General features: G+C 49.0%; 2 protein-coding genes across 5 annotated transcripts in view; one reads left to right on the top strand and one right to left on the bottom strand.

Annotated features, from left to right (window-relative positions):
• Nucleotides 1-17,508, bottom strand: part of LOC309344601 (uncharacterized protein) — a 55,208-nt gene extending 37,700 nt beyond the window's left edge. For 3 of the 4 annotated variants that reach the window (XR_014157782.1, XM_081867171.1, XM_081867170.1), the window contains exon 1: nucleotides 17,053-17,508. Coding sequence is in view for 2 of the 4 variants with exons in the window: in XM_081867171.1 (XP_081723297.1) it covers nucleotides 17,053-17,274 (222 nt within the window). In the remaining 2 variants the exon portion in view is untranslated. Of the gene's footprint in view, nucleotides 1-9,381; nucleotides 9,469-17,052 lie in introns of those variants that run through there. The other variant, XR_014157783.1, reaches the window with a different exon arrangement.
• Nucleotides 1-23,278, top strand: part of ESR2 (estrogen receptor 2) — a 68,742-nt gene extending 45,464 nt beyond the window's left edge. The window contains exons 6-9 of the mRNA XM_081862080.1: nucleotides 903-1,041; nucleotides 4,347-4,480; nucleotides 9,323-9,503; nucleotides 22,996-23,278. Coding sequence (XP_081718206.1) covers nucleotides 903-1,041; nucleotides 4,347-4,480; nucleotides 9,323-9,503; nucleotides 22,996-23,173 — 632 coding nt within the window. The 3' untranslated portion in view covers nucleotides 23,174-23,278. The remainder of the gene's footprint in view (nucleotides 1-902; nucleotides 1,042-4,346; nucleotides 4,481-9,322; nucleotides 9,504-22,995) is intronic.
• Nucleotides 23,279-23,575: the final 297 nt, after the last annotated feature.

Below are 23,575 nucleotides of genomic sequence, written 5' to 3'. Positions count from 1 at the left end.
TTTTAGTTTTGCTCAAAGTTGTTGAGTTTGCAAGATCTCAAAAAAAGGGGGGGGGGAAGAGGAAGCTATTTTAAAGGGAATTCGCCAAAATCTAGACTTCCGACACGGCTTGCCATACGTCTGGATTATAGACATTACAAAGCTCCATCCCTTGCATTATACAAGGCTATTTCAGAAGGAAGGAAAGGTAAAGGAAAACTGTTTTTCCATTTCCGACTCTCCAGTACCCCTCACAAGTATAAAATGTTCCAGTTCAGGGCTATTCCTTATACTGACTCAGCCTGTTTGTCTTAGCTCAGTATTGTTGACATCAACTGCTACCAGCTCTGTCCAAGGTCTCAGGTAGAAGGTCTCTTCCATTACCTGCTACCTGATATGTTTAGCACAACAGCGGAAGGCTGCAAGTGAAAATGAAGGTCTCCTTTTCCGCTTTAGCTGCCTCCCCAATTACAGTATTAAGCAATTGCAGGTTTGCTGGATCGATCAACAGAAATGCTTCTCTTAGGGGCTGGGGATGCACTGCAGAATTTTGTTGCTGTCCCACTTGTATTAAAGGATATGGGCATGTAGAAACAAACTGGCTTTCCCTTCTGCTCAGATCCTTGTCAGCCTCTCCAGCACCTGCCGCCCTGGGTTTCTCGTGTGCATATCTCCTCTTTGGAAGGATGACGCATGATTCCCAAAGCCCTGTGAGATCAAGAGATTAAGTGCTGCCAGCCTGGAAAAGTTCATGGTTTCTCTGGGTTTAAAAATGGCATTCAAAGATGCGAGGCATTCAAAGTTCTGATTCTGAAATGATTTGATGCTTTCGAAAGTCACACTTTTCCATTCTAGAAAAAGTTGGGTGGTTAAGCGGATGTTTATGATGTAATGACACGCCCCTCCCTTTCCTCCCCTTAAAGGCTTTATAGAACTCAGTCTGTTCGATCAAGTAAGGCTTTTGGAAAGCTGTTGGCTCGAAGTGTTGATGGTCGGTCTGATGTGGAGATCCATCGATCACCCTGGCAAGCTCATCTTCGCGCCAGATCTCGTACTCGACAGGTGAGAAAATGAAGCGTCTTTTGGGCTTACGGGGCTCCTTTTTAGTTTTGCTTGTTAGTTTGTTAGTTTAGTTTGCTTGTTAGCTTGTTAGTTTATGTCAGGGGTTCAGGAGCAGAGACACAGGAGAAGGAGCAAATGGAGAGTGAGGAGGAGGAATACGAGGGGGGTGTAGGCAGTGACAGTGGTCAGAGAGAGTCCACGAGTCTCTCCAGCGAATCGGAAGATTCACAGAGAGGAGCGCCGATGGCCAGGGCAAGGGGGGTGCCAAGGGGGAAACCCCAGAAGGAAGGGGCCAGCGGGGACTCCCTGAGCAGCAGTTGGAAATCAGGACCAGCGTCCCCACCAGAGCGTAGTGGGGGGGAGGAGTCCCAGGCATCAGGACCAGTCTTCCCACCACCAGAGGGAGGAGATGAGTCAGGATTGGCCACGCCTCCATCGGAGAGCGGGGAAACGGTCAAGAGGAAAGTCACCGGCTGGGCGCGCACGCCAAGTTCAAATGTACAGGCGAGCGGCACAGCAGGTAGCCCGGATAGGGAACCAGGTCCCAAAGCCCGCCGGAAGGAAGGGCAAGAATCAGGGGGGTCAGCGTCAGAAGAGTCCAGGAGGGAGGAAACCCCAGGGGGCAGAAGGACCCAGAGGAGGAAGGAACAGCGCAGGAGGTGGAGCCGGGCTAGGATCTTAAACTGGTGCGGAAGGGGCAGTGACTCAGAGGGGACTTCGCCTGTCTAGAGTCTAGACGTAGGGTTGCACGCTCTGGCTTTAAAATGGAAATTATACTTCAATAAAGACTTTTGTACATAATATCAGCCTGGCGTTGGTCCTCTGTGAGCTGGGACCTAGAGGGAGCCCTGACAGTTTAGCTCCTTTTTATTTTTGCTTGCTTGTTAGACCGCTTACCAGCGGGAAGGTAAACAGCATACCGTGTGCTGCGCTGGCTCGCCAGATGCAGCTTGTCACGCTGGCCACGTGACCCGGAAGTGTCTGCGGACAGCGCTGGCTCCAGGCCTATAGAGTGAGATGAGCGCACAACCCTAGAGTCTGGCAAGACTGGCCCACACGGGCAGGGGTACCTTTACCTTTACTTTATGGGATGCGGGTGGCGCTGTGGGTAAAACCTCAGCGCCTAGGACTTGCCGATCGCATGGTTGGCAGTTCGAATCCCTGCGGCGGGGTGCGCTCCCGTCGTTCGGTCCCAGCGCCTGCCAACCTAGCAGTTCGAAAGCACCCCCGGGTGCAAGTAGATAAATAGGGACCGCTTACCAGCGGGAAGGTAAACGGTGTTTCCGTGTGCTGCGCTGGCTCACCAGATGCAGCTTGTCACGCTGGCCACGTGACCCGGAAGTGTCTGCGGACAGCGCTGGCTCCCGACCTATAGAGTGAGATGAGTGCACAACCCTAGAGTCTGGCAAGACTGGCCCGAACGGGCAGGGGTACCTTTACCTTTACCTTTTGATTTGCATTTCAACCTTGTGGCACAGAAACATCGTGGGGGCTGCCAATGTGGACACTTTAATGAGGGATAATGGTGTAGGATGAAGCTATCCATGGTGGCTACCAAGCATGATGACTGCATTCCATCATCAGTATTGGAGATGACAAGCTTCCGAAAACTGGCAAATATAAGTTCTGTTGTGCTCATGCCTTGCTTGTGACCTTCTCAGAGCATCTTTTGGGCTGTTGTGGGAAGAGGACTAGTTGGGCCTTTGTCGTAATAATGAAAATATTTGAAGTCCTTAAAACCATAGAATCATAGAGTTAGAAGGGACCACAAGGGTCATCTAGTCCAGGGGTCAGCAAACTTTTCCAGCAGGGGGCTGGTCCACTGTCCCTCAGACCTTATGGGGGGCTGGACTGTCTTTTTTTTTGGGGGGGGGAGAACGAATTCCTATGCTCCACAAATAACCCAGAGATGCATTTTAAATAAAAACACCAGGCAGACCCCACAAATAAAACAGAGATGCATTTTAAATAAAATGACACATTCTACTCATGTAAAAACACGCTGATTCCCGGACAATCCGCGGGCCGGATTTAGAAGGTGATTGGACTGGATCCGGCCTCCCGGCCTTAGTTTGCCCACCCATGATCTCGTCCAACCCCCTACAACGCAGAAGTCTTTCACCCAACATGGGGCTCAAATCCATGACCCAGAGATTAAGAATCTCATGTTCTACTGACCAAGCTAAAGAAACCTTTCAAATTACAGTTCCTAACATTAGAATAACTACACTCACCACGAGAAACCTCTAGATGATTGCCAAGCAGAGTATATGGTGATAGGCTGCTTCAAATAATAATAATAATAATAATAATAATAATAATAATAATAATACAGGAATAATTTTCTGGGGTGAATTTCAAGCCAGGATTGGGCATCTGTGACCCTCCAGATGTTGCTGGACTCCTGGATAGGAATGGATGAATCTTCAATTTCAGGTCTCTAAGTTTATTTTGCCGGTCTTAAATTCAGTTAACCACAATTGGTACAGCAACTTACGATTTTTGCAAACAAACAATTCTCATGAATATTTGCCAGCATTTTCATGTGAATTTCTCTGCAACAATTTCCTCTACTATACTGCATTTCGTATGTTATTTTCACTAATATATTATGCACATTTCCCCCTAATATATGCACTGTTGTACATATTGTTTGGTTGGAGATCAAAATTCAGTGAAGTGTGAATGTCAAAGGATAACTGTGTTTTAGTTTGTGTATGGGTGGAACAAGTACAAATTATGTTGTTTTTAATTAAAATGCAAATAAAATTGAATTTCTCCTCTCCTCTCAAACTCCCACCAGCTCCAATCAGCAGAGATAGTGAGGGATGATTGGCGTTGTAGCATAACAACTTCTGAGGGGCTGTAGGTTCTTCATTTGCATTGTAAAGGCAAGGACGAGGATTTTGTGGAAGACACTTAGAATTTCAAGGTGCTCTTTTCAAAGACAAAACAAAAACTGTGGATGTCGACAAAAAAGGCAAATACAGTGGTACCTCTGGTTAAGAACTTAATTTGTTCCGGAGGTCTGTTCTTAACCTGAAACTGTTCTTAACCTGAGGTACCACTTGAGCTAATGGGGCCTCCCGCTGTCGCCGCACGCCGGCACGCGATTTCTGTTCTCATCCTGAGGTAAAGTTCTTAACCCGAGGTGCTACTTCTGGGTTAGCGGAGTCTGTAACCTGAAGCATTTGTACCCAAGGTACCACTGTACATACTAGAGTATACTGGAGTGTTTTGGTTGTTTTTTTAAAAGGAAATGCTGTTTTGCGTCCTCATTAATTCTTTTATGTCTCCAAAATTAGGGATGAAGGGAAATGTGTGGAAGGAATTTTGGAAATCTTTGACATGCTCTTGGCGACGACTTCAAGGCTCCGGGAGCTGAAATTGCAGCACAAGGAATATATTTGTGTCAAGGCCATGATCCTCCTCAATTCCAGTGAGTAGACGCTTCAGTCATGTCAAGCTGTGCTTATTACCGGGGACAAAAAGTTGGGTGGTAGCAGAAGAAATACCAAAGGGCACAAGAGCCATTAAGGCAAAGGGAGTAATAAATGCCCTAAGTGCTTTTTCTGTCCTCATGCTCTAATGGTTTTATGACTGGTACACAGAAATAATACTGAGGTCACCACGTGCCGTTTCATTCTAGACACTGTGTTTTTATACACGCCAAAGGCAAAACTTAAGGACCCTTAATGAAGCTGCGTGGAACCTGGGACTTGAGCAGTTACTCCTCAGTGCCTGCCCATCCGTGAGACAGACTGAGGTGACTGCCTCAGGTGGCAGAATCATAGCTGTCAACTTACAGATTTGAAAATAAGGGACCTGCAGCCTCACCTGTTCCAGGCACTCCAGTCTTCCTGTCCTCCTGCAGTCTGGTCAAACTCATGCTGGTAGCTTCGAGAACACTGTCCAACCAACTTTGTAACCAGAGGTTCAACTGAATAGAATCTGAATCACATGCAACACAAAGCCTATGCAGCCTCAACTTAAGATGGCTCCCTGGCCTGGCTTTGCACTGCAAAGTTTGCAGCAGCACGTGCAACAAAATGGCGTCCAGCATTCAAAAAACCCCTCAGCTTGCATTAACTAGCCACACACAAGGCATGCAAGCTCCACCCCCCAGTTGTTCTTAGACTTCTTATTGGGTGAGCAACACAGCCAAGCAACACAGTTGGAGCCTCCCTCCTCCCTGGCCGGCAGGGAAGGAGGGAGAGGAGCTGCTTCCTTTGAAATTTAAGGGACATCATTTAAGGGACATTTAAGGGACATCCATCAATAAGGGACAGCAGCAGGACATGGCGCTGGAATAAGGGACTGTCCCTTCAAATAAGGGACACTTGACAGCTATGGGCAGAATCCAAGGGGCACCTCTGTGGACACGCCTCCCCACTGTCACTGGAGAAGGGAAGAGAAGCAGAGGCTTCCAGGTTCTGGCGAGTTCTCGTGGGAGCCCCACAAAATCATGTGAGAGCCCAGTGAGATGTCACCTCTGACAAAATGCCAGGCGGCACTCACTGCAGGGCCTGCAGCATGCCTGGAGTGTCCTAGGAGTGACACAGTGGCTTGGGTGCCCACAGGGCTGCCCCAAACAGTCCGCCCGCTGCCTCCCCCTCAGCTGTAGGGCGGCTGAGTGGGAGGAGGCAGGCAGACTCCTCGGAGGCCTCGTGGAGTATCCTGCCCATGCTGGCCCCACCCCAGGGTGCAGGGCACGCATGCCACCCCAGGCACCCGATCAGCTTGCTCTGCCGCTGGCAGTGAGATCTTGCCAGCCATGTAACCCTGATAAGCAGGCTATGGAGGGGGTGGCAAGGTGAGTTTTGCGCCCACAGAAGTGCCCCATTTTGCCTCAGGCAGAGAGGTAGGACAGGCTGCCTCTGTCCCTCGCACTTGGTTTGAATCACGCTGCTCTTCATCCTTATGCACACGGCTGACCTAGGGAGCAATGGGATTTGAAACTGCTTTTGTTTTTTCTGGGAAGTGGCTGTTGTGTTCCCACAGGCTGCTGCCCAACTCTGAATGGGGCAGATACATCCAGCTGCTATTTGTCTGTGAATCTTCAATGAAATATCATGAAATATCAATATTTCAAAGCATGTTCTTAACTTCCACTTAGCTAGTTAAACTAAATATCATCGCCATCAATGCACATGAAGCTTTGTAGGATTTTTTTTAAGTCCCTGCCCCAAGGAACATACAAATGACATTTCAGCAGTGATGGCGGGACAACTGGGTTAGCAGGAGAAGAGGCAAGAAAAGAAAGAACAGTGAATGGAAGGGGGGAGATTATTAGAGAGAGAATATGAGCAAATGCAATTACACATATTTAACTTGGGTTGGGGTGGAGAATGAAGATAAAGGGATTAAGCCAAAGGTGTTTGAAAAGGTGGCTTTTAAGCAGAGATGCTGGCAAAGTTCTCCTGAGTCAAGATAATCAACTTGTGAAAGAGCACTGTAAAGAACAGATGAGCTTTTAAAATGTCAGCGTAAAAACATAGCAGCACAGTTCTAAACATCTTCTTTTTGCCTGTCATCTTTCCAAGACACGTTCTAGCTTGCAATATGCAACGCTCCCCTCACAAACACAGGAACATCCCATCCAAATTCTCTCTTACATTGAAACAAATCACGCTACTCATCCAATATCACCCATCCCATTCTATTCTCACTGATCACACTCTTCCACCAATACTCACAAGCACACCCTCCACCTAATCTCTCCAATATCTCCCACTCAGTTGCCTGTTAACATCAATCACGCCTTCCACTTGACTAAAAAATTATTGCAGAAACACCAGGAGATGACACCACTCACGGATGAAACCGTATAAAATATCAAAACAAAATTAATACCCACCAATTGCACAGACGTACCATTCTAGGTAGTAACTCTGGTTGCTAATTCTGGTTGCTACCTCTCAACTAAGGATTCCTTTCTCTCACCAAGTCATGGCCTCAGACATTTACTGTTATTTATTAGTTTATATGGGACGCGGGTGGTGCTGTGGGTTAAACCACTGAGCCTAGGGCTTGCCAATCAGAAGGTCGGTGGTTTGAATCCCTGCAACGGGGTGAGCTCCCGTTGCTTGGTCCCTGCTCCTGCCAACCTAGCAGTTCGAAAGCACGTCAAAGTGCAAGTAGATAAATAGGTACCACTCCGGTGGGAAGGTAAACGGCGTTTCTGTGCGCTGCTCTGGTTTGCCAGGAGCGGCTTAGTCATGCTGGCCGCATAACCTGGAAGCTATATGCCAGCTCCCTCGGCCAATAAAGCGAGATGAGCACTGCAACCCCAGAGTCGGTCATGACTGGACCTAATGGTCAGGGGTCCCTTTGCCTTTACCTTTACTAATTTATATACTGCTTCTAAGCCGTTCGAAGCTATAAAAGCCAACTACAAAATGCCAACCTCCTTCATTAAAGCACATCCACTGAAACACCGAAATAAAGAACGGTGATTAAAATATGCTGCAAAACAGTACAGCCATCATAACTGAGAGACCCCTATCAAGCGATCAACCATGGTTTCTTCAAGAGCTGACAGAGTGCCGTTACCTCAGGGGCCTTTTGTATTTCAGCGGGGAGGGCATTCCTGTAACACCAGGACTTTTTTTCAGCCGGAACGCACCGGAACTCAGTTCCGGCACCTCTCTGGAGGGCACCGTTGCCATTATAAGAGAACAAGGGAGTTCTAGCACCTCTTTTCCTAGAAAAATAAAGGTAAAGGGACCCCTGACCATTAGGTCCAGTCGTAACCGACTCTGGGGTTGTGGCGCTCATCTTGCTTTATTGGCCGAGGGAGCTGGTGTACAGCTTCCGGGTCATGACTAACCCGCTTCTGGCAAACCAGAGCAGCGCACGGAAATGTCGTTTACCTTCCCGCCAGAGCGGTACCTATTTATCTACTTGCACTTTGATGTGCTTTCGAACTGCTAGGTTGGAAGGAGCAGGGACCGAGCAACGGGAGCTCACCCCGTCACGGGGATTCGAACCGCCAACCTTCTGATCGGCAAGTCCTAGGCTCTGGTTTAACCCACAGTGCCACCCGCGTCCCAGAAAAATAGCACTGCATAATACTGATGTGACCAGAGAGAGGACCTGCCTCTTTCACGTCACCACAAGCCCATAATAATTAGGCTGCCTGTGGAAAATACTGTTATGAAGAACCAGGAGCTCCAGATGCAAACAGCAACACTGAGATGAGTTCTTGCTCCTGTCTCTTGCGGTATGCATGGGAAAAGCATACGTATTTGCAAAAGGTCTCAAGTTTAAGGCAGTATCCAAATAGGATGTTCAGTTGGCACAAGTTTTTTTGCTTGCACAGTCTCCTAACCCAGGCATACATCCTAAATCTGTTCTAGGGTGATGTGAAATTAAGGTTGGATACCAGCCCTTAATCTCTACATCTCACTTAAAAGGAGCAGGGAGCAGGGTCTGGGAATGATCGCCACCTGTCAGCCACTGCCAATCAGTGTAGACATTACTGGGCTTGATGGGTGAATAGTCTGACCTGTTTCAAGGCAGTTCCTATATGTAATTAATGGAAATGTATTACATATGTCACCCCCATTTTCTTTCTTAAATCATAATCTCGGTGGGGAAAATGCTCTAGAGTCAACCAATTTATGGACTTGACTTATAGATGTGATGGAAAATGTAGTATTTCCAGGTACACATATTTTGTATGGAATTGGAACCAAGTTGTCACCTGATCCTAAACCTGTTTCCTTGGAAAGTATAGCTGCAGCTCAGTCCATTGTATGCAGAAGGTTCAATCCTTGCCATTATCAGGTGGGACTAGGTAAAAGTTGCACCCACAACCCTGGGGAGCTGCTGCCAGTCTGTGCTGCCAGTACTGAATGAGATGGAGCAATGGTTCAATTTGGGATGGAGCAGCTTCCTGAATAACACATGTTCAACACGTGTGGGTGGGTGTCTCTACAAAGTTTCACATAACTATGTTCTACCTCCACAGTCAGTTGCCACTGAATACCAGTTTCTGGGAACTGGAAGTAAGTGGCCACAGTTGCACTCAAGCAGTGGCGTAGCGTGGGTCGTCAGCACCTGGGGCAAGGCAAGTAATTTGCGCCCCCTAACCCGTGGATTTGCGCCCCCTAACCCTAACCCCCGGTGCGGCCGGGGCCCCCTGCACCCCCCCACGCTACGCCACTGCACTCAAGCACACTTTGGGAAGCTTCCCAGACTGAGCTACACACACACACACCCCGACGCAGTACAGCTCTTATTCCTTAAACTCTGCTCATTTGGCATCTTTCTTGCGTAGATATGTATCCACTCTCCTCAGCTGCAGGAGAGTCCGAGAGCAACAAGAAACTGAGTCACCTGCTGAACTCTGTGACGGACGCCTTGGTGTGGGTCATTTCAAAGAGCGGGGTCCCTTTGGCCCAACAGACGACACGCTTGGCGAACTTGCTGATGCTGCTCTCACATGTCCGGCACGCAAGGTAAGGCCATTCTAGGGGGTGATCCAGATTCCCATCCTAGAGACCTGTTAAGTTGTGGGTTGACATAGCAGACGACACAGCGATTTCTCCAAGTAGCTCTTTATTTCGTAAGCTGGAATAGAACTGACTGCAAACAGCTCAGCCGGCCTGCTTTTATAGGCAGCCGGCTGTCAACATTGTAACAACAACAGCCCAGAGTTCCCGCCTAAAATAACTGACGCGGACCTGAGGGAAAACTATCTACAGACCTGATTGAAAACTATATACAGTATCCCCCTGCTGGCCCAGGGTGAAACTTCACTACATAACACCCCTCCCCACCGAGATAAGGCGTTAGTTACAATCGTAATGGTTTCCTTATATACAGCACTACGCGTAATGGTTCAATTAGGCACAAAAGCATATTGGTTACATTTCCCATACTTAGACCAACAGTGATACATGTCCAACAACATAGTCCTTTAAATAAGTTGGGCGCTTGGGAACTCTGCCAGACCGCCGGGGACTGGTAGCCAAGTCCGGAGGGCCACACAGTTCTTGCTGAGGCTGTGGTGCGACCCTAGGTGGCGTTGGAACCAAATCCCCTGGATCCGCTGCTGTGGGTGGAGCCTCCGCAAGTGGAGTGGTCTGAGTCTGTGGTAAGTCTGGCAGACCCTCTGAAGCGGCTTGGTTCGGCTCCACGCTGGCAGTTTGCGAGGGAGGTGTAGGTGGGGCCTCGCCATCTGTACGTGTCTCTTCTGGAGCCGCAAGCGCAGTTGGGGGCACCTCGGTAGTGTCCAAGTCCCCAACCCTGCGCCTAAGCTGGTCTATGTGCCGTCGCCACAAGCGTCCGTCTTCGAGTGCCACCTGGTACGAGCGAGGTCCAGTGACTCCCACTACTGTGGCTGGCACCCAAGGAATGTCCCCCACATAGTTCCGGGCAAAGACCTGGTTTCCTGGGACAAATGACCGTGGCGCGTTGGCACAGCCTGGGGGTTCAGCCACGGCAAAGTCCGGGTGTAGCCGGTCGAGTGGTGACCTGAGGCGGCGGCCCATAAGCAGTTCAGCAGGACTCCTCCCTGTGGCCGCATGCGGGGTGATGTGTTGCACGAACAAGTATTCGGCGACCCGCTCATGCCAGTCTCCCCGGTCCAGGCGCGCCAGTGCCTCTTTTGTCGAGCGCACCATTCTTTCCGCTTGCCCGTTGCTGGATGGATGAAAGGGTGCCGTTAGGGCATGGCGGATGCCCAGTCCCAAAAGATACCGCTCAAACGTGCCTGACGTGAACTGTGGTCCGTTGTCAGAGACAAGGACATCAGGACACCCATGCGTTGCAAACAGGCCTCGCAGCACCCGGATGACAGCTTCGGTAGTGGTGGAGGGCATCAGGGCGACCTCCAGCCATTTGGAATAGGCGTCCACCACTACCATAAAGGTCCGGCCGTGAAAGGGGCCAGCCAGATCGATGTGCACCCTCGACCAGGGTGTCTTTGGCGTCTCCCAGGTGTGTCCCTTAGCTGCCGGTGGTGCAGGCCTCGACTCTTGGCACGCTTGACAGGCGGACACCCAGGCAGTGATGGCATCGTCCATATTAGGCCACCAGACATAACACCGAGCCAACGCCTTCATTTTGACAATTCCCGGGTGGCCAACGTGCAGAGCCTCCAGGACGCGCTGACGGAGTCCCTGGGGAATCACGACGCGGTCTCCCCACAGCAGACAGCCGCGATGAGCTGAGAGTTCATGTTGTCTGGTTGCGAAGGGCTGGAACTCCGATGCAAAAGGCCCTTGTGGCCACCCCCTCCACACCCAGTTGAGCACCCGGCTGATGGTGCGATCCTGGGCAGACGCGGAGGCCACAGTGGCAGCTGATACAGGCGCTGCCGGAAGATCCTCAATCAGAAGGAGCGATGAAGCTGGAGCCGGGTCTTCCACAAATGCTGGAAGAGGGCAACGGCTGAGGGCGTCGGCATGGCCCATCGATTTCCCCGGGCGATGGATGAGCCGGTAGTGGTAGGCAGCCAGGAAAACAGTCCATCGCAGCATGCGTGGCGAGAGGACCGGTGGAGTTGGACGATCACCGGCGAGGAGGCCCAGGAGTGGCTTGTGGTCAGTGATGAGGTCAAAAGTCCTGCCATAGAGGTATTCATGGAACCTCTTCACTCCAGCCACAAGTGCCAATGCCTCCTTGTCGAGCTGGCTGTAATTCCGTTCCGTCAGAGATAGTGTCCTGGAAAAGTAGGCGAGTGGTGCTTCTCTTCCATCTGGAAAACGGTGACTAAGGACAGCACCGATGCCAAAAGGTGAGGCGTCGCAGGCAAGGACCAGCGGCCTGGATTCACTGTACTGTACCAGCACACTGTCTGATGAAAGGAGAGCCTTAACCGCGTTGAAGGCCGCCGTCTCCCGATGACCCCAGGCCCAAGGCGTCTTTGTACTAAGGAGTCGGTGAAGAGGCTCAGCCACTGTGGCTTTGTGGGGCAGGAACATGTTATAAAAGTTCAGCAGCCCCAGGAATGCCTGCAACTCCGTCTTGTTCTTTGGGGTGGGGGCCTGCTGGATAGCGCGGATCTTGGATGTGGTCGGGTGAAGGCCGGAGGCATCGATAAGATAGCCCAGGAACTCTACCTGTGGAACGGCGATCTGGCACTTCTCCCTCTTTACCTTGAGCCCGGCCTCTTGGAACCTGGTCAGCACGGCACGGAGGCGCTCGAACAGCTGCTGGTGTGAGTCTGCAGACACCAAGACGTCATCAAAATATGGTACCACGCCCGGAAGCCCTTGCAGGAGACGCTCCATAAGGCTTTGGAAGATGCCAGGAGCCACACTCACCCCGAACTGCAACCGGCGGCAACGGAATGCCCCCCGGTGGGTGACGATCGTCTGGGCTTCAGCAGTGGCATCATCGACTGGCAGTTGTTGATAGGCTTGGGCAAGGTCCAGCTTAGCGAAGACCTTACCCTCACCCAGGGAATGCAGCAGGTGTTGGACAACAGGAACCGGATAAGCGTGCTGCTGAAGTGCCTTGTTGATCGTGCACTTGTAGTCAGCGCAGATTCTCACCGACCCATCTGGCTTGACAGGCGTGACGATGGGGGTTTCCCACTTGGCGTGGTCAACCGGCTCCAAAACTCCTTGGGCGATCAGTTTGTCCAGTTGTTCGTCCACCTTAGCCTTGAGAGCAAAGGGAACCCGGCGTGGCTTTAGCTTGATGGGGGCGACTTGTGGATCAAGGCTAAAGGAGATGGGCGTACCTGTATATTGCCCCAAGGTGCCGTCAAAAACCTCGGCAAAGTCTTTGACCAGACCCTCAGTCTCTGCGTTAGAGATGCAGTTGATGCCGGTGACTTCCAGGCCGAGGGCATCAAACCAGTCTAGCCCTAGGAGGCTTGGCCGCTGACCTTCGACCACCACCAACCGGAGCAGGCCCGAAAAATCCTTGAAGGCAATCCGGAACCGGCCAACGCCTACCACGGGAATGTCGTTTCCCTGGTAGTCTCTCAGGTGTACGCGGTGAGAGTCGAGTTGCCTTTTGGACACTCTGGGTACCAGTCTTTTGATGGTGCTCCACGACACGATGGACAGGGCAGACCCGGTGTCGATCTCCATGTCACATGGAGCTCCTTCAATGAGCACCGTGACGTTCAGCTTGCGTCGCGTAGGCGAGTCGGTTTGGCCAATCGTGGTTCCAGACGGGCAGCGGCAGTTGGTGAGAGCGAAACAACTTTCCTTGGCAGACTGGAGGGAAGGCTTGGACTTGCGAGTCGATGAAGGGGGGGTGTCAGACGGAGCCGATCGGCAGACCTTAGCGATGTGGCCCCTTCTGGAACACTTCCTACAGATGGTGTCTCTGAATCGACACTTGGCACGGGAATGGTTGCCTCCGCAGCCGGCACATTCCGGTTGGCCCTTGGACTTCTGTTGGAACTTCCTGTGCTCCCGCTTTGTCTGGTGCACGTCATCGCCTTCACTGGAGGATGCCTCATCACTGCTGGCCTCTTCATGATGCACCGGAACTGGCTCCCTAGCAAGACGCGGGCTGCTGCACTTGCGGATCTCCTGGGCGGAGCGTTCAGCAGCTTCTGAGGCCACAGCCTCCTCAATGGCTTTCTGCAGCGTGAGGTCTGGCTTGGCGAGGAGACGCCGTTGCAGATGGATGTCCCGGACCCCGCAGACGATTCGATCCATCAGGGCATCGTCTAAGTCTCGGAACTCACAGTGCATTGCAGCCTGTCGCAGGGCGGTGGTGTAGTTGTTGATTGACTCCCCCTCTGCCTGGTTCCGGTGGTAGAACGCATGGCGGGCAGCAATCTTGGACGGCTTTGGTGCGTAGTGGTTGCGGAGCTTCTCTTGGATCGTGTCCCATGGTGTTGCCTGGACTGCTTCGGGCGCAACCAATGCTCGGGCCGTCTCAAACACCTCAGGCCCACAGAGGCTGAGGAATAGGCCCCGCTTACGATCCTTTGATACTGCTGTCAGCTCGTTGGCTTGGAGGTAGCAGTCAAACCGAGCGAGGTAGGAATCCCATGATTCAGAGGCTGGCGCAAACGGCGGTAGAGGCACAAGTGAAGCCATGATTCCGATGCCGGCGTGAAGGGCGATGGATGGAACACCGTGCTCTAGCCAGAACAGTCAGCTCTGAATTGGTTCTGTCCAGTGATTTCGCTCAGTGATTTCGCTCTGTGATTCAGCTCAGTGATTCAGCTCAGTTCAGAGGCTGGCCGCATCTGGCTGTGCTCTGATGTCCATCCATCCCATCCTCGTCGCCAGTGTTAAGTTGTGGGTTGACATAGCAGACGACACAGCGATTTCTCCAAGTAGCTCTTTATTTCGTAAGCTGGAATAGAACTGACTGCAAACAGCTCAGCCGGCCTGCTTTTATAGGCAGCCGGCTGTCAACATTGTAACAACAACAGCCCAGAGTTCCCGCCTAAAATAACTGACGCGGACCTGAGGGAAAACTATCTACAGACCTGATTGAAAACTATATACAGTATCCCCCTGCTGGCCCAGGGTGAAACTTCACTACATAACAAGACCGTCAGCCATTTTTAAAAAATCTGTGGCAAAAATCAACAACAGGGCAGATGATTGGCCTGCTCAAGTTTTAAGTGTCCATTTCTCTTTTCCTCTTATTTTTGTTGACTCCCCATCCTTTTTTCCATGGAGTTGTAGTTTTCCCCCTTCTGCTGCACCCTATTTTCTATCTGTCAAATCATAACCACAATAATCTAATTACTTCTGTTGCTCATAGCTCAAATCCTGCTTGCAAATTCACCGTACTATAATATTTCTTTAAATAGTCCGAAAAAGGCATCCATTCTTCCAGGATGTTAGTTTATCCCGAATCAGTCCTCTGGCCCATGTATCACAATCTTTCTCAATGTTGCGTTTCCAGCTGTTGCTGGACTACAACTCCCATCATCCCTGGCCACTCTTACTGTTAGCTAGGGGAGGATGGGAGTTGTTGTCGAACAACAGCTGGGGACTCAAGGTTGAGAAAGGCTTCTGTAGCACATTATCCAGATTTCAGGCTTGCCAGATCTAGTTTGGTTTTTATTAGAGTCCCAAGAGCTCTTAACTAGAAGCAAGGGGGAAAGACAGTTGGAATGCAAGAACAAAGTGTCTCTGAGTGTGTTCTGAGTCAAGGAATTTGTTTTCAGTACCAAGACTAAAGAGAGCTCACTGTCCTTTCCCACAAGAATCCAACCCTGGTTAGCGTTCTTCATTTTGACAACTGAATTTAGGTGGGGAAAAAGATCGCCGTTGTAAATAAGCAAGAGTCGGTATTTGAGGAGGCAGCAATTTCCATCCTGTACCGTGTTCATCACAAACAGCCTTGCTTCCATTCCTCCACACTTCAGCTACCCCTAAAACCTACATTGTTCTCTCTATCTGTTGTGGCTGAAACTAACATACATTGGCTTGCTGGTGTAGTGTAAGACCATGAGGTGTTGTTGTTTTGGAACAGACAAATTGGTGGTTCGCTTTGTGACCAGTGTTACGAATATGGTGGTTCCGCATTTTGGGCTAATGCTTTCTTACGTTTAGCTTGCTTTGCATTGGGATTCCAAAAACTGTGCCCTTCACTGAAAGAAGTTGGCTGATGGTTTTGACTACAAAAGGGCTCCTTGTTCTCAGTGAGCAGTTGGATAGTTTAAACTGAGAAGCAAATCTTAATTGCAATGGAGCACTTGTGTTTTCCCAAGGCTTCTGATCGTAAACCATGGACGATAAGGCTATCGGTATCTACTAGACACAACGGCCATATGTAATCTGCAGGTTCAGAGGCACTATGCTGTTGTGAGTATCAGCTGCTGGTGAGCCACAACAAGAGAGGGAGCTGTTGTCCTGATGTCCTGCTTGCTAGCTAGCTTCCCAAAGGCATCTGATTAGCTGCTTGTGGGAACAGAATGCTGAATGAGATGGTCCCTTTTGTCTTATCCTGCTGGGCTCTCCTTATGTTCTCTTGCTTGGTCTCACGGTACTCACTAATCAGGCAAGAGTAGGTGCCCTTGTGCTCTGATCCAGGAGGGCTGTTGGTATGATTTTGCTGGCATCATTCTTAGTCCACTAAGCAGATCAAGGCTCTATTCAGGAGACTTGATTTACCCTCAGCAGTTAACGCAAGTGCTATTAAAATGCTCCATTCAGGATAACATTCAGTTGGTTAGAGTGTGATGCTGAGAACGCCAAGGTTGCAGGTTCGATCCCTGCATGGGGTAGCTGCATATTCCTGCAATGCGGGGGTTTGGATTAGATGATCCTCAGGGTCCCTTCCAACTCTACAATTCTATGATGGTTCTGGTTTAGATTGCGTGGGCCATCGCATGAGGATGGTCTCATGATACTATTTATGCCTTGGATTTGTTCCAAAGAAACAACTCACCCTAAGGTCAGACTTTCCCCAGACTGCATCATTTCAGCTGGGAGATGGCATATTCAAATGCTCCTTTCCACACAAGCCAAATGATGTTGGAGAAAAGGCTTGCCGAAGTCTCTTCTTCCTGGCAGCTGGTTTTCTATGTGCAACAAATTCTGTATACGGGACAGCATTCAGCCACGATAGCTATGTACATTCAGTTGCAATCAGGTCCTGCTTGGAGGCTTCCCATAGGCATCTGGTTGGCCGATGTGGGAACAGGATGCTAGCCTAGATGGGCCATTGGCCTGATCCTGTGGGCTCTTCTGATGTTCTTAATTTTCCACCCATAGCCTGTAGCCATAAAGCCCAGGCACAGTTTTGCTGCTTGGTGAGTGCTGGGTATAGACTGGATCCTCCCTGTGGGCATATCTAATAAGAATGGTAACTTCTTTAGATTTTCCTCGCAGAACTAAGACACGTTATATTTTTTTCACAAGGCAAAAAAGGCTATTCAGCAGCTGCATTGCTCACAAAATTATATCACAGGGGGGTAGAGTTGGAAGGGATCCTTAGGGTCATCTAGTCCAACCCCCTGCAATACAGGAATCTCCACTAAAGCATTCATGACAGATGATCATCCAACCTCTGATCAAAAACCTCCAAGGAAGGAGATTCCACAACCTTCCATGGTCAAATAGCTCTTACCGTCAGAAAGTTCTTCCTGATGTTCAGTCGGAATCTCCTTTCTTGTAACTTGGAGCCATGGGTTCGAGTCCTACTCTCCAGAGCAGGAGAAAACAAGCTTTCGCCCTCTTCCAAGAGGGATATTAGAAGATGGCTGTCATATCTCCTCTCAGCCTCCTCTTTTCCAGTTTCATTCATTCTGAAAATTTCCACTGCTGTTATAAATGCGTTCTGGGTCTTCATTTCAAAGGAATTCTGTGACTCACAAAAGGCAGCAGCCTCTGTGGTTTTTCTTATGAGATAGCTGCTATCTCTGTCTGACGCATTCAGAACTTTAGGTTAGAGAAGTCAAGGCCTCAGTTTAAGTTGCTCTCATGTCATCAAACCCTGGAGTCAGCAACTAACATCTGGAAAATAATATCTAGCTGTTCTCATACAAATATCCTATTGTTTTTTTGTTTTGTTTTTAAATTAAGATCTTTGTACACTGCCTTGAACAGAAAGATGTCCTGGATTTCAATTGGTATGTTATTTTGCAAGTACATGAAGTATTACAGTGGCTGTGTATGGATGGTAAATGTAAAGGGACCCCTGACCATTAGGTCCAGTCGTGGCCGACTTTGGGGTTGCAGCGTTCATCTCGCTTTATTGGCCGAGGGAGCCAGCATACAGCTTCCGGGTCATGCGGCTAGCATGACTAAGCCGCTTCTGGCGAACCAGAGCAGCCACGGAAACGCTGTTTACCTTTCCGCTGGAGTGGTACCTATTTATCTACTTTCACTTTGACGTGCTTTCGAACTGCTAGGTTGGCAGGAGCAGGGACCGAGCAATGGGAGCTCACTCTGTTGCGGGGAATCGAACCACCGACCTTCTGATCACCAAGCCCTAGGCTCTGTGGTTTAACCCACAGCGCCACCTGCCTCCCTTGTGTTTGGATGATGTAATGCTAAATCTTGGTTTGGTGTACATGAACAAGCCTAGCTTCCCTCCAGAGTCACATGCTGCAGCTACAACTGGGAGATTTGAAGCTTCTGTTTCCATTTTAGATTCATCACAATTTAGCATGTTGTCCAAATTCTAAACTGTGGTTAATCTTAACTGTGGATAGTGGGAAACAGTTTCATAAACCATGGGTCGAAGCTGGCTTGTTTCCATGGATTGTACTTAAGGTTAACCAAAGTTTGTCCAGGTTTGGATGACATGGTATCAGCTGCCCTCCAAGATCCCTTAGGGGGGATCCCCTGTGGACTGGAGCAGGGTGCCTCTGCCCCTCCCATCTAATGATCCAGCTCAACGCCTCTTCTGCTGAAGGAAAGTTGTGACAATAGCAATGAAGTAACCTGAAAAGAAATGCCAGAATTTCAGTAGTTAACATTATAGGGTGGGTGGATGGGAAGCTCACTTGAAGGCTGAGGTGGAGGCATCAAGCATGTAGCTCCTTTTATGCTCCTGGGGTGCACCAGTACTCCACAGTCTCCTCTCTGGTCCACCCAACCCAGAAGCCTCAGCACCTGGGAGCCCAGCAACGAAGCTGATTGGCTCGCAGTTCCACCACAGTCCATACCCTCTGCCCAATTGTGAGGCATGCACGATTCATTCTTCACACTCCCCCAATCTCTTTCTGTCTCTGTTTTAAATGGATTCCGGCCCTAAATATCTGTTCGTTTCATCACCTTTCTTTCAAGAAGAACAGAAATTGGACAAGAGTTTCCATTAATATTGCTGGATTGTATTTCTTCCCAGCAGAAGAGTAGATGAGTTTTGGCTGAATAAATGATTAGCATGGATTCTTTTCTCTTTTTTTGCTCTGCCCACCCCTGGCAATTATTTATTCTTTGATAGTGTTAGAAGTCCACTCAGTAATTATGTTAAAATGTTCGTTCATCACAGGAAAACGTATCTGTTCCTTTTCTCCCCCCTTTTTTTAAAAATGACACATTAAAATGATTTGAATCAAATTATTTTAGTTGTATGTAGGAACAGTGGCGTAGCGTGGGTTGTCAGCACCCGGGGCAAGGCAAGTAATTTGCGCCCCCTAACCCGTGGATTTGCGCCCCCTAACCCGTGGATTTGCCCTAACCCCAGATGTTGCGCCCGGTGCGGCCGGCCCCCCCTGCACCCCCCACGCTACGCCACTGTGTAGGAATGACCTCAGGAATATTGGGCTGCTGTTTTTCCAGCAGTGAAGATAAGGAATGGAGCAACTTGGTTTATGGCTTATTTTTGCATTTGTGTGTGTGTGTGTGTGTGTGTGTGTGTGTGTGTGTGCATGCATTTCCATTAACCCAATTATTGACTGCATGAATGCAAAGCAAAACAGTATGTTAAACAATGGACTGAATAGCAGTATTGCAAAAATACTGTGGCACGAATGGGGATCCAGTAGCCATCTGGTTGTTGTCAGACTACAACTCTCATCATCCATGTCCATTGGGCACAATGGCTAGGAATGATGGGAGTTGGAGTCCAGCAACATTTGTTGAGCCACAGGTTACCCAGCCCTGTGCTGGGCAGCCAGTGTGATATCTTCCAACTGTTGTTGGACTACAGCTCCCATCAGCCCCAGCCAGCATGACCAACAGTCAAGGATGATGGGAGTTGTAGTCCTAACAGCACCTGTAGGGCACCACATTGGCACATGATCTTACTCCAGTCACATTTTTCTTGTGAATGTAAACAGTCCAAAACAACCCACTGTAGAGCAGAGTGTTCATTGGCATCACAAAGTTTCCTCTTCTGCTTTCTTTCCTGTTTGGGTAACATAAGTAGCTTGAGAAAGGCTCAAAAGCAATTTTTAAGCCTCCTGTGTGAAAATGCACTTAGGTACTCAGCTGGTTTGCCAAGGCAGGGACTACATTTGCAAGCTCCAATATGGTGGCCAAGTTCGGAGAAGATGGAACAGACTGTACCATTTCAGCTGTGTGTGAATGGGAGGGGGGAAGGATACAAGAAAATAATGCTTGTAGGTAGAAAATTACTCCATCAGGGAGAGCAAGTCTAGGTCAGGACTCTCATTCTGTGCTAATGTTCTGCCTCCAGGGTGTTTAGAAGCATTTAGAAATGTCACACACAAACATCTTCGCCTGAAGTGGTACAGACCAGTTTACCACCTCATTCTGAATTACCGGTACATCTGCTGCAGATATCTGCTACCTGGCTCTAATGCTTAATGGCAAAAACCTTGCACACAACTCTTATTTGCCCCCAGTTCATAGAATTGTATAGATGGAAGAGACCCCGAGGGTCATCTAGTCCAACCCCCTTGCAATGCAGGAATCTCAACTAAAGCATCCATGACAGATGGCCATCCAACCTCTGCTTAGAAACCTCCAGTGAAGGAGAGTTCCACTGCTGAGCAGCTCTTACCCCAATAAAGTTTTTCCTGATGTTTAGTTTGGAATCTCCTTTCTTGTAATTTGAATCCATTGCTTTGGTTCCAGAGCAGGAGAAAAGAAACTTGCTCCACCCTCCATGCGACAGTCCTTGAGATACCCAAAGATGGCTCTCATATCTCCTCTCAGTCTCCTCTTTTCCAGGCTAAACATACCCAGCTCCTTCAACCGTTCCTTATAAGGCTTGGTTTCCAGACCCTTGATCATCTTGGTCGCTTTCCTCTGCACATGTTGACAACTTCATGGCATGGAGGAAATTAAACGTTCATTGAGAGGGATGGATTGACCGTTAGCTTAAATAGAGCAGGGGTCCCCAGACTAAGGCCCGTGGGCCGGATAAGGCCCGAGGGACTCGTTTATCCGGCCTGCAGCAACCCTGCTGCCCGCTGCCACTGCCCACTCTTACCGGTGCGGCGCTGCGCTCCACAGCTGCCCACTTCCAGGACGGAGGAGCACCAGAAATAGCTTGTGCACATGCACAAGTATTATTTGCGCATGCACAAGCATTATTTCCTGTGCACATCCTTGTCGGAGGAGACCCGTGCACATGCGCACAAGCCGTTTCCGGTGCTTCTCCGACCTGGAAGTGCACCGGAAATAGCGTGTGTGCACGCATATGGGCACGCGCTCCCCTGCCCTCTGGCCCGCCGCGTGATTAGTGCTGGAGACACCGGCCCGAGGCGCGGTAAGTTTCCGGACCCCTGAACTAGAGCATCAGATGCATAGCAGGGGAGAGGAGGATGTCCAGTGGTTGACAGTGCTTTTATTGCTTTGAGACAGAAATTCCACAGGTACATCTCTTCTCAATAAAAAATTAATGGCAAGTCACAATGCATAAAATGCCACAAAACATACAAAACCATGTATTTTTTTTTAATTGATACACCAAAAAAGGAGAAAACAAGATGAAAATACAAACGAAACAGTGATAAAGACAATGTTAATTACAAATCAATAAAGCAAAAAGCGGTCCTTGGACTATAGACCCGACCTCCCGTCCATTCCCTGTTTCGGTTATCTATTATTTGTTGCCAATACACATTTTTATCTTAAATTAACTAGTTATTGATTTATCTTAGGTTTCATATCTTTCTTAAATCTACTACTAAAGTTACGCAAATGCTGCGACAGAGTTTAAACTACTGTAATTGTTTTTCAGGTAAACTTTGAAGACTTCCCATTTCAAGATGAATTCCTGTTTTGGTTTATTCTTTGTTTTTTCTGATAAACTATCTAACTCTGCATAATCTGTTAGCTTTTGGATCCATTCATGGGTAGAGGAGATTTCATCAATCTTCCACTTTGTAACAATAAGAACTCTTGCTGCCACTGTGGTGTATAAAAATATACTCTTCATTTTTTGCGGGCTATCCAAATCTGTAATCCCCAAAAGATAAGCTTCTGGTTTTCTCTTAAAGGAAATCTTTATTATTTTTTGTATTTCTAAGTGGATAGTCTCCCAAAATGCCTGGATTTTTTTTGCATAGCCACCACATATGATAGAAAGTGCCTGATTTATCTCCACATCTCCAGCAATTACTTGGGACACTTTCGTATATCTTTGACAGTTTCCAAGGTGTTAGATACCATCGGTGTTGCATTTTTAGGAAGTTTTCTCTTAAGACGTAACAGTTTGTGAATTTCCAATTATTCTTCCACAAATTTTCCCACTGTGGCATGGTTACTGAATACCCAAAGTCTTGTGACCACTTTACCATGGCAGCTGTGACCTCCTCCTCCTTGACTTCCCAGTCAAAAAATTAATGGCAAGTCACAATGAATAAAATGCCACAAAACATACAAAACCATGTAATAGGGTCAAACTGAGAAACAAGGACACACAACCTATAAAATTATTATTTTTTAAATATCCCTGACCTCTTCCCAGCTACCGTATTTTTCGCTCTGTAGGACGCACTTTTCCCCCTCCAAAAATTAAGGGGAAATGTGGGTGTGTCCTATGGAGCGAATGCAGGCTCCTTGGCTTCAGCAATAGCAACGCGAAGCCTCTGAAGTGCAGAGGGAGCGCTCCCTCCGCGCTCCGGAGGCTATGCATTGCTTTCGCTGAAGCCTGGAGAACGAGAGGGGTCGGTGCGCACTGACCCCTCTTGCTCTCCAGGCTTCAGGGATAGCCGCCTGAAGCCTTTGGAGCACAGCGGGAACTCGCACTGCGCTCCGAAGGCTTCGGGTTCCTTTTGCTGAAGCCGGGAGAGCAAGACTCTTCTGGCTTCAGCAGGGAGGGAGAGCTGCGCAGCGCCCCTTCAGCCAAGCGGGAGGAGAAATGGAAGGGGCTCTGTTTCTCCTTCTGCTTTGCTGAAGGAGCGCTGAGCAGAGAGGGGGAGATTTTTTTTTCCTTGTTCTCCTCCTCTAAAACAAGGTGCGTCCTATGGTCGGGTGCGTCCTGTAGAGCGAAAATATGGTACTTCTGCTGTCATGGTCTGGGAAAGGCTTCTAGAGGGTGGGGCAAGGCAGGTGGGAAAAGCTGTTGCCTGACGGACAGCAGAAAGTCTCTCTCGCCACAGTGCATTTTAAACCTCAGTGCCTTGCTGTGACCTCTTTGCTTTCTTCACAGTAACAAAGGAATGGAGCACCTTCTCAGCATGAAATGCAAGAATGTCGTTCCCGTCTACGACCTACTGTTGGAGATGCTCAACGCTCACACCCTCCGAAACAAAGGGAAAACCTCTGCCTCTAATATCCAGGTCACCCCATCGGAACAAACTAAGAGTGCAGATGGACCTCAGCAGTGATTTTGTACCAGAATGGGAGCCCAGGGAAGCACCAAGAAAACAGTCCCAAGATTCAAAATGTGGGTGTTTGCTTTAAAAGAAAGAAGGCACAAATTTTGATCTCTCTCTCGCCTGGAGTTTTTTAATGGGATTGTACTCTAATCTTTTCACACTGGATGCAGTATGTCTTGGAAAAGCCTCATGGGGTTGGAATGGAAGAATCTGCCGGTGAACGTAGCTTTATCATCAACTCTGCACTTCTGGAGTGCCTTTTAGAGGAGACTGTTGAAGTGCCATATGCGCCTTAAGCTTCATGGTTATCCTAGTTGGGTGGCAGAGCACATTTTTTTCGTAGAAAGAAGGAGGTTGGGTGATGCACAGACCTAGGGTTCCACTGCAAAAAAATAGGAGCAGCCTCTTCTA

This window comes from Podarcis erhardii, assembly GCF_964252035.2.
Source record: "Podarcis erhardii genome assembly, chromosome: 1".
Lineage (NCBI taxonomy): Eukaryota > Metazoa > Chordata > Lepidosauria > Squamata > Lacertidae > Podarcis > Podarcis erhardii.
This window is presented reverse-complemented; position numbering and strand designations above follow the sequence as displayed.